Source organism: Podarcis erhardii (assembly GCF_964252035.2).
Source record: "Podarcis erhardii genome assembly, chromosome: 7".
Lineage (NCBI taxonomy): Eukaryota > Metazoa > Chordata > Lepidosauria > Squamata > Lacertidae > Podarcis > Podarcis erhardii.
In genome coordinates this window covers 34,077,585-34,088,566 of record NC_138511.1, presented here as the reverse complement: position 1 = coordinate 34,088,566, position 10,982 = coordinate 34,077,585, and the positions used below count along the sequence as shown (strand labels likewise).

The window sequence follows — 10,982 nt, the reverse complement described above, 5'->3', positions numbered from 1 at the left end:
GCCTGCTCTAGGGTGTTTCTCTGCCCTCAGAAGCACGGGGAGGTGGCCTTCTCTGTGGCAGCCCCTAAATTGTGGAACTCCCTCCACAGAGAGGCACACCTGGTACTTCTTAGTACACAGCTTCCAGAATATGAAGAAGAAGAAGAAGAGTTTGGATTTGATATCCCACCTTTCACTCCCCTTCAGGAGTCTCAAAGCGTCTAACATTCTCCTTTCCCTTCCTCCCCCTTCCTCTCCCACAACAAACACTCTGTGAGGTGAACGGGGCTGAGAGACTTCAGAGAAGTGTGACTAGCCCAAGGTCACCCAGCAGCTGCATGTGGAGGAGCGGAGTCACGAACCCGGTTCCCCAGATTACGAGACTACCGCTCTTAACCACTACACCACACTGGCTCATAAATGAATATGTATTCATTTATTTAATTTTAATTAATTTTAATTAAATTAATTAAATTGATTGGTGACATTTGTATATCACCAATTCTTTCAATGAGCTCAAGGTGCTGTACATGGTTTTCCCCTCCTAATTTTATCCTCAGAACAACCCTGTGAAGTAGGCTAGGCTGAGAAACTGGACCAAGGTTACCCAGTGAGCTGCATGGCAGAGTGAGGATTTGAAGCCTGGTCTCTCCCATGTCCTAGTCTTGACACTCTAACCATTTATACCACACTAGCTCTAAAATGCAGATGACGTAAGTCTTTAACCTGGCTTTTGACACCTTAGATGTATATCTTTAGGTTTGTTTTGATACACAGGCAGCCACAATAATCCAACTATTGAAGGCAACTCATCTGCTTTAGCACAAATCTTAGGAGTGGTCTTGAATTCAACTGCGCTAGAATCTGCAGCTAACTAAAAACCTTTCAAGTTAAAGCTGCTGTGTTAAATCTTGCTGCCCTGTTACACCTGCTTGCCTTGGGTTAAGCCTTTCCTCCCCATTTGCACTTCTGCAATGCAAATGCTCCCTGCAGCCAATGCAGCAATCAGGCTTGGAAACAGCCTTCCATTGGCTCTAATAGAAAAGGGGAGAAAGGAGGCAGTGGGGTAGATTGAAAGCTCCATGGGCCTCATCTGGCCTCCCATCCCATAATTCCCCACCCCTGCTTGAATGAAAACCTTGATTATTATTTTTTGCAGTTAAGTGCACAAACATACAGTGTTAAATAGGCAGTGCATTTCATAGCATTGCAGACAGAATTCCACTGACTGCTAACTCTTAAGAGCTAAGGCTCCAGTTTTAAGATGCCCAATGTATGAGTTGAGTTTCCCTACAACAATATCAATAATCAATGAGTCCTCATTGAGCATACATTAGCACTGCAGGGTATTATTTGCAAAGTCTTGTATTTTCTCAAAACAACGCTGAATTTTCTAAATTTCTGCAACACTGCAAAATAAAATATAAAAATCCAGCACATGTTTGAGGGTAGAATGTTGCAAGGCCATCTTTCGAATGCAGAAAGTCTTTAGGTCTTCAGACTAGTGTACAATCAATGTTTCTTTCTCAAATGAAAAAAACCACATCACTCTTAAAACCTGTTCTCTCGCCTTAAATGTTCTCACAGGAACATATTGGGGTGGATCTTAGCTTTCCCCGGGCACAACAGTTTGAAAAAAGCTTTTCTGAAACTCATGTGGCACAAAGGGTATAAAATGGGGTTAATGGCTGAATTCAACCACAGGAGCCAAAAGGAGGCTTCGTAGAGAGCATGTGGGATGCATTTCCCATGGCAAGCTGCTCTGATGATCATCAGCAGTGTGTAAGGAGCCCAACAAAGAGCAAAAATGCAGACGATGATGGCCAAAGATTTAGCCACTTTTTTATCCCGGGAAAGCCGGAACCGGCTCGCCATAGTGTTAGCAACCTCTGTTTTTCTCTTGGTGGTGGAAAGACTTTCCAGAGCTTTGTAGAAACCGTCCCATGGGGATTTAGTCTGAAGATCCACTTGCAAAGGCAGAAGGTCTTGGTTGACGTTAAAATCAGCTGGCTGGCTCTGGAGGTGACCAATGCTGAGCTGCTGGACCGCGGGTTCAGCAAAGGAGGAGCTGCTTGCTGTCTTCTCCTTACTCCTTTTCTGGCTCACTTTCATAAAAAAGTTGGGGTGTTCTTGCTTCTCTCGGGGGCGACCTTTGCCGCCTCTGTGACTGAGTGGCAGCGTCTCCCTCCTCAGGGGGGTCCTCTTCCTAATGTTGATGTAAATGCTTAAGTTGAAGTAGGAGACGCTGATGAAAGGAGTGAAGAACTCTATCGTGGAGGCAATCATGAGGAAGTACCAATTGTAGAAGAACTCAGCATAGCACTCTTTCTCGGGCAGGATGCTTCGATGTGCAATGTATTCCCAGCTGATGATCGCTGGGCCATAAAGGAGAAATGCTGCTATCCAGACCATAACCATTTTTACCACTGTGTTCCTGGTCATCCCCTTCTGAGCTCTGTAACTCACCTAGGTGGAAAGGTAAGAGGAAGAGTCAAGTGATGACTATACCATTAAAAACCCATTGCCATTAAAAAAACACCATGTTGTTTCTGGGGTTGTGGAAGTGCTCATGGAATAGCTGCACTAGCTGCTGCTCTCGGCCGGAGGTTGAAATTAATTTTCATCCTTTCTGCAGCCAGGTGTGTGAAGGTTGAAAACAGGTTTGTCCTGCTCCCTTAGGGCAAGAAATCCAAATAGGTCTGAGAAGAAGGCTGGGATTGGTGTGATGGCTGCTGGTGTCCCAAAGTTTTCTGCTTAGAGCAGGGGAAAGTGGTGGGGACTGTGATATTAGCTCAGCAGGGATGCTGAGATGCTTAGTGGGAGCTGGAATGATGTGATGAAGTTGGACAGAATAAGGAAGGGTGGCTTGAGCTTCATAATAGTGGGTGCCAGAGAGCCAGGGGCAGAGGGGGGTCACAAAGGAATTGGGACAGGAGGAAGAACAGCTTGGCAGAAAATGAATGGCAAATGGGGGCTTTGGGAGGGGATTTTATTTCTTTGGCAGAGGGGCAGCTATGGGTCCTAGAAGCAATTTTGTTGGGGTAAGGTAAAGGTAAAGGTAAAGGTAAAGGTACCCCTGCCCATATGGGCCAGTCGTGTCCGACTCTAGGATTGTGCACCCATGTCACTTAAGAGGCCAGGGGCCAGCGCTGTCCGGAGACACTTCCGGGCCACGTGGCTAGCGTGACGAAGCTGCTCTGGCGAGCCAGCACCAGCGCAGCACACGGAAACACCGTTTACCTTCCCGCTATAAAGCGGTACCTATTTATCTACTTGCACTTAGGGGTGCTTTTGAACTGCTAGGTGGGCAGGAGCTGGGACCGAAAGACGGGAGCTCACCCCGCCACGGGGATTCGAACTGCCGACCATGCGATCGGCAAGTCCTAGGCACTGAGATTTTACCACAGCGCCACCCGCGTCCCCTGGAGTTGTTGGGGTGGGGAGAGGTAAATACCACACTTCTGAAATCCTTTTTATCTACAGGTCCTTGAACAGACAAATGCAAGAAATTTCCTAATATTCAAGCTATGACAGGAGTGTACATTTTTGCTTTGATAAGTGACTTCTCATGGCTGTTCTTTTGTACCAAGAAGCTCCTTGCATGTGGATGAAATGGATGCACTCAAGCCACTTTGCATTTTACTCTGGCTTGTGTTTACAATGCTAGAGGTGGTGGAGAAAGAGAGGAGGGGAGGGGAGCTTATTTTCCAAAGGAATGTGAAAGCCTCACAGTGTGCATCTGATTACCATAGGGCAGTGAGGGCTGAGATTAATACTTAGAGGAAATTATGGTAGCACCACGAACAAAACGTTGGGAAGAGGAATGCAATAAAAGCAGTTTCCTTTCACCGCAAGCCCTTTGATAAAGGGAAAGCAATCTCAATGATAGAACGAGGTCCAGAATAAAGTTGGTTTTGCTGCGGGTTTAGCTCTCACAGCTCCCTGAAGGTCACTCAAATTATTCAGGGTAGCTGGCTGGTGCAGTCCTGAAATGCTATCGACAAAGATCCGGAGCAGGGTTGGGCAGCCTGCAGTCTGTGTCTGCCAAGGCTAATTTTATGTGGTCCTTGCACTAATTTCAGGTGGGTAGTGAGGAAAGGTGAAAAGAGCGGGAAGGGAGTGGAAGAAGAGAGAGAGAGAGAGAGAGAGAGAGAGAGAGAGAGAAGGGGATGGTGGGGAGAGAGGGAGGTAGAGAGTGAGAGAGTGAATGAGAAAGGGGTGGAAGAGAAATATTTGGCAGAAATAGAGAGAGAGAAGGAGAAAGAGAGAGATGGCAAAAGAAAAGCGAATTGGGGTGGCAGAGAGAACGGGATGGCACACAGAGAGAGACACAAAGAGAGAAAGGATGGCATAAAAAGAGAGGGAAGGGGAGAAGGGAGGGCAGAGAAAGAGATAAAAGACACACAGAGAGAAAGAGATAAAAGATACACACAGAGAGAGAAAGGGAAGAGGTGGAAGAAAGATAAAGACTCACTTTGTCTCTGGCCTCATCCACAAATATTATGCAGCCCCTGAAAGATTACCCCTAGGGAATTTGGCCCTCAACAATTACAGAGAAAAATGGAGCTACAGAGCATATTACCATTTTTTCATAATTGGGAGTTATTGATAATGGGAATTAACATACTGATGGAGTAACAGGAGAGCAAAGAAAAGCAACTTCCTAGTCCCAAAGCCCTGGGACTTTGGAAGGCCTTAAGAAGCTCAGTAGTAGAAAGTGATGTCCCTTACCGCCTTTGTCACAGAGATGAATCTGTCAAAACTGATCAAAACAATGTTGAAGACGGAGGCGCTGCAGACCAGGTAATCGGCCACCAGCCAGAGCTTGCACAAGCCCTTTCCAAACTTCCACTCGCCTGTCAGGATGTAAGGGATGTACAGAGGGATGCAAAATCCACCTGTGGATATTGACAGAGAAACAGCACAGTTGAGAGAGTCTTAGCCTAGCTTTCTTACCAGAGAGACAGGTTTTGATGTGGAGGAGCTTTCAAACAAATATACCTCCCACCTTCCCCATTACACAGAACATGAATTCTGAGGTGGCAAAGTCAAATATTGGTTGGAGCTCTCCATTTTGTGAGAATACTTAAGGCAGGGGTGGGCTAGGTGATTATTGTTTGCACTCCAGTTGTCCAGCTGGGGCTCTAGTTTTGTGTCTGGAATGAGGTTAGCTGACACAAGAGGGGGAGTCTTCCTTTGGTGGCCCTGCACTTGTGGAACTCTGTTCCTATGCAATATATCAGACTCCATCACTGTAGGGCTTTAAATAAATTGTGTGTGCGTGCGTGTATACGTGCATATGTAATAATTCATGCTTGTGAATGGGGGTGTATGCCATTACCAGGACATATTTTATTTTCCATTCTGTGTAGAAAAATACATGCTGGCAGTGTCTTCCTGGTGTATGTAGTGAGAGGAAACGAGCACATTCTGCAACCTATCTTACACCACAAAAAATCATACAGCTTGTACAGCAGGAATCAGTTCTCAGTCTGCTTTCTCCAGACTTTCATTTGCTGCAAGCAGACAGCCAGTGCTACTAAATAGTACACTAAAGGTTCCTTAAAGATTTAGTTTAGCACATGTTTGTAGGCTCAAATACATGAGCGATTTCATATATTGCATGGTATTACAAGATAATCACTCCTGAGTGGAAAGCCCTCCCTTATTCCAGATGTTGCAATTGATTAGATGCCACATAAAAATAAAAGCCACCTTTAAGAGCAGGTGTGGTATAGAGTATAGTACTGGACTAGGACCTGGAAGACCAGGGTTCAAATCTCTACTTGCCCATGAAGCTCACAGGGTCCCTGCCTCACAGCCTAACCAACTTTGCAGGGTTGTTGTGGGGATGAAGAGAGGAGGGGGAGAACCATACACACCACCTTGAGTTCCTTGGAGAGCAAACAATACTTATTGAGAAGTGGTGGAAGCAACCTAATGCAATGTCTACTGATACAGCTACAAACTATGAATTTGCTCATATACAATTAACCCAACCATCTGTTGTTGATCATCTGTATAATGCATATGCAAAAACATTTTCTAATTTTGTTTGTGCTTACAAATACACATAGTGACTTCCTCTATCCACTTACATACATGGTAAGCTGAGGCTGAGAAAGATAAAGCCACGTAGAGGCCATTTCAATGGAAGCATCTTGGCTGCAGTTTACTGTTTATCATTTATACAGCGTGTTCATTTTGCCAAGTACTTTCATCTTGGGTTTGCCTTCACCAAAATCCCCATTGTGTATTATTGTTGTGTTATACACACACACACACACACACACACACACACACACCACATTTAAACCCTTTGCTCCAAAGAGTTCAAGGGAGCCACATGCTTCTCTTCAATTTGATCCTCACAACAACCATGTTGGGTAGGTACAGCTGAGAGACAGTGACTGGTTGAAGGCCCTCTCCCAGTGAGTTTCATAGATAAGTGAGGATTTGAAACATGGGTCTTTTGGGGCTTAATCTGACATACCAGCCACTACACTGCACTGTTTTTGTTACACGCACGCACACACACACACACACACACACACACATTTTTCAGTTAATGTTTCCAAAGTAGTGCCCAAGTAAATAACTGCATTAAAACAATTAAAAATATAAATATCAAATTAGCCTAGCACACAGGGAAAACAGTATTCAAAACCCTACCTATCAGCAGGAAATAGGCAACTTATTAAACGAGGTTCTGTTCCAAAAGCCCAGCAAAACTAGTTTGCTCACACTTGGTTAGGGAGCCATATGAAAGAGGGTGAAAAATGACAAAGGGTGTTCTGCTTCTGTGGGGCTGCAACCATGAAGTTTCTGCTGCTTGTGGCACCTCCAAATAAGTTGGAACTTGAAGCACAGTTTCATTGGCTGACCTTAAACTTTGGGGGCTTTCCATATATAATTATTAGTGTGTCCCCCATGGGGAAAAAGGGGCCAAGAGAAGAAGCTAGGGGCCAGATTTCACTCCACCAGATCCAACTTTCTTCATCCCCTGGCCCACTGTCCTTCAACCTTGTAGCCCCGAAGCATCTGGGGACCCAACTCCCATCACTCATGACGATTGGCTGAACTGGCCAAGGGTGAAAAATACTATCCTGGCCCCTGCCCCAAACTCAAGTTGTTTGTGGGGAGCTCCCTGGCTTGACTCACCTACTAGAAGATCAGCAATGGCCAAGTTGAGGAAGAAGAAATTCCCTTGGGTCCGGAGGCTCTTGTCCACCACGAAAGCCAAGATGACCAGCGCGTTGCCCAGCACCGTGATCAGAACCACGAGTCCCATCAGCGAGGCCAGTAGGGCGGAGACGGGCGCGGAGAACTGTCCGTGGTGCTGAAAGTGCCGCTCCTCTCCGACCGCGCACCCGTTGCCCAGCGAGGCTGAGACGCTGGAGAAATTGGTATCCAGCCGCTCTTCCGCCATAGCTGCAGGGGGAGGGGAGGAGAGAAGAGGCAGGGCGGCCGGAGACCCCCAATTGCAAGGGCGCGATTTCAAAAAAAAAGTATTCGTGTTACAAGAACGAGGAGAAGCGTTTCATTCCGTGACTGAGACGCTCTACTTGGGAGGGCGAGTGAAGCTTCTGGCTTGAGCGCGGGACTTGGTCGGCTTGAGTGAGTCAGCGGTCGATGGGCTCCCCCCGCCCTCCGGCTGGTGGGGGAGGACGGAAAATGAACGGAGGGACGCGGCCGGGGGATCCGAAAAAGAAGCGGCGGAGATGGAGAGGCGAAACGCAGATCAATACGACCTACTTTCCTACCTAGCGCATCTGCCAGAATCTGCACCCAATTCAATGCCATTCCCTTGTACGCTTGAAACTTGCAGAAGGTGTGTGTGTGTGTGTGTGTGTGTGTGTGTGTCCCTCTCCCGCTTAGTGCCGGACTACCGAGTGAACAGACTAAGCACATGCTTAGGTCACCAGCAAAAAAAGAAAAAAGAGAGGGTTTGTTTTTTTAAAGAAATAATTTGATATTTCAAACGACGACAACGACAACAAAGACATAAGGGCAACAAAGAGCACCCAAGTGCAGTAGGGGAAAATCAGAACTTTGATAGACGTCCTATCTCCCAACGCCACACTCTTCCCACATTTTTCTGTTCTCTTTTTATTATTTATCCCCACCTAAACCAGGGGGTGTTCAACAAAAGCAGATCAAAATAGCGTGAAGAAATCAGATCTGGTCATGCGTTGCGATAAATCCATGCTTTGTTATTTTAAAATTTTGTTGTTATGCTTGAATTACATATGGGGGGGGGGGAGAGATACTATAATCGTTTCAGTGCTTAGAGGCTCCAAACGTCTTAAATCCAGCCCTGGCCCCACTATATGGACTTTGGTCCTTTCCCCTCCAGATCTTGCAGTTCTCCCTCCCTGTAGATTCCAGAGCTTTGCTGAATATTATTTCAATTGAAAGCATTGCAAGGTACAAAATGGCTCCTCTTGTCCAGCGGAAAATGCCTACAGCTGCAGAGGGTGGGGACCACGCTTTCCCCTGTAGCCAATGGGGAGGGGGGGAGATAGGAACAAGACTTATCCTATAAACTTTTGGAAAAACCAAAGTGATTGTGGTTAAGTCAGCACAAATGGACAAGTTTCTAGAACAGAGGAGGTGGATGTGTGGCCCTTCAGATGATGCTGGACTACAGGTGACCAGGGAATTTGCTAACTGCAGGCGATCCAATGTGAATCTGGCTTGGGGAACTTGGCTGTCTCCATCCCAAATGTTGGACTGCAACACATTTTCTTTTGCCTTGAGCTTTGTTCTGGGCAAGTAACTCTGAAATGGGATGATGCCACAAAGCCAGTTTTTTCCTCTTTTTTGCCACTCATACACCAACAAAGCTCACTGACAAACTGGTGCAGGTGCAGAGAAGTTCAACCAGGTTGGTGAAACCAAGTCTGATAATGAATTGTTGAAAGAGCTGGGCACGTCTAGGCTAGAGAAGGGATGACTAAGAGGAGACGTGCTAGAGGTCTTCAAATGGTTTAACATTGAGAATGGCTTGAGGAAAATAAGTCTCTGTCTCTCTCCCAACCCCAGCTGTCTGAGAACAAATTCGCTGTGTGTGCATGTGTTTGTTTGTTTTTTAAAAGAAAAAGACTTCCCCAATTTTTTTCTTCTGCATATGTGGATGTTGAGTATATCCACATGCTCCCTGCATACTTGATTGTTTGACAAAAATATTCCCTGAACATTTAGATCTCCCATAATATTTGGATTTAGTGTTTGACAAAATGGGACAAAGAATAGTGTTCAATATTTGGTAGCTGCCATAAAGTGATATTTCATTCTTGCAAGCATCTGATGGTTGCTGTACAATGGCATTTAAAGTGCGAGATTGAATTTGCTAGATGACATGCAGTCACATTTAATATAAACGTATTGCAGAAAGAAAAGAATGTGTTAAGACTGCTGGTTGAAAGAATAAAGGATCTTTATAAAGGAACTCCTGGCAAACCCCTGATGCTTAAAGTCGGGGTATTATGTAGTGGGTTTTGTTGCTGATATTATTCCCCATTGGTTAAAATGTTTTCAATCGTCTTTAACTGCTTTTTAAACTCATGTGTTTTAAAGTTGGGGTTTTGTTGTTGAATTGATGTGGGATGTGTCTGGGAAGAGAGGAACTGGGGAGATCAGGGGGTCCCCAATCACAGCGGTTCTGGGTAGGAGGAGCTAGGGTGTAGGAAGCTGGGCAGGCCTGGTAAGGGACGTGGCTCTGAGTAGGACCTCCCTCATCCATGACTTGATTATGGATGAGGAGGCTGATCTGGTCTGTATCACTGAGAACTGGGTGGATGAGCAGGGTGGAGTTGGTCTCACTTGGCTACTCAGGGCAGCATCAGGGTAGATGACAGTTGGGGAGGGGGAATTGCTGTAGTCTATAGAGATTCCATCTCTTTCTCCAGCCTTTCTGTCCAGTTGTGGGGGGGATCTAGAATGTAACTACCAGTCAGTTATTTTTGTTTTGTTATACACTTGGTGTTCTTTGTTGTATTTTTATGTTGTGAACCACCCTGCGGCCTTTGGATGAAGGGCAGTATACAAATTAAGTAGATGATAGATAGACAGAGCCATTCTGAATACAAGCTTGGTGTCATGGTGCCAAGACATTAACAAAAGTCAGGTCTAAGACTAGCTGACTGAAGAGTAGGAAGGAAATGAAGCCTGGGAAAAACAGGTGGTTACATAACAAGGAATCTGTGAGGGAGGAGTATGTTACCTCTCTGTCTATTGCCCCCACCCCCTGCTCTAGTCCAGGCAACTTATTGCAAGTGCTGTTGCTTTACTTCCAACCAGAAGAGAATGACCCTCCTCCCAGCTTAAGAATTAGTCTTCAGGTGTGTATATGAAGGCACAACAGAAGCATTTTGAGGATCAGAGGCACAGACAGATACAGCATATGACAGATCGCCAAAGAGCTAGCTGGAGGCTCAAAGCTGTTTTGGGGTACTGGGGTGCCTCTGTGGATCAGATGGGGTTAGGAGATTGTAGATTTGCACCTTCAGCTGTTTGCCTGCGTAATAACATACGAAGAGCCTGCTGGATCAGGCCAATGGCCCATCTAGTCTAGCATCCTGTTCTCACAGTGGCCAACCAGATACCTGTAAAGACAGAGCATAGCCATCACGGCTAATACCATCAGTAGTCCTCTCCTCCATGAATTTGTCTAATCCTCTTCTGAAGTCATCTAGGTTGGTTTCTATCACTGCTTTCTGGTGGAGCAAAGTCCTCATTTTTACTATGTGCTGTGTGAAGAAGGGCTTTCTTTTCTCTAACTTGAATCTTCCAACATTCAGTTTCACTGGATGTCCTTGAGTTCTAGTGATGATATGAGAGAGGGAGAAAAATATTAATCTATCCACTTTCTTTGTGTCATGCATTATTTTATAAACTTCTATCATGTCGCCTCTGACTTGCCTTTCCTCTAAGCTAAAACATCCCAAATGCTTCAGCTTTTCCTCATAGAGGAATTGCTCCATCCTCTTGATAATTTTACT

General features: G+C 45.6%; 1 protein-coding gene across 1 annotated transcript; it reads right to left on the bottom strand.

Moving 5' to 3' along the window:
• Positions 1-450: 450 nt before the first annotated feature.
• On the bottom strand, positions 451-7,850 carry LOC309346649 (histamine H3 receptor-like). The gene is made up of 3 exons (XM_081870530.1): positions 7,141-7,850; positions 4,711-4,877; positions 451-2,445 (listed from the first exon to the last, which is right to left on the bottom strand). The coding sequence occupies exons 1-3, from the start codon at positions 7,406-7,408 to the stop codon at positions 1,561-1,563; spliced, it is 1,320 nt and encodes a 439-aa protein (XP_081726656.1). The 5' UTR covers positions 7,409-7,850; the 3' UTR covers positions 451-1,560.
• Between the last annotated feature and the right edge of the window lie 3,132 nt (positions 7,851-10,982).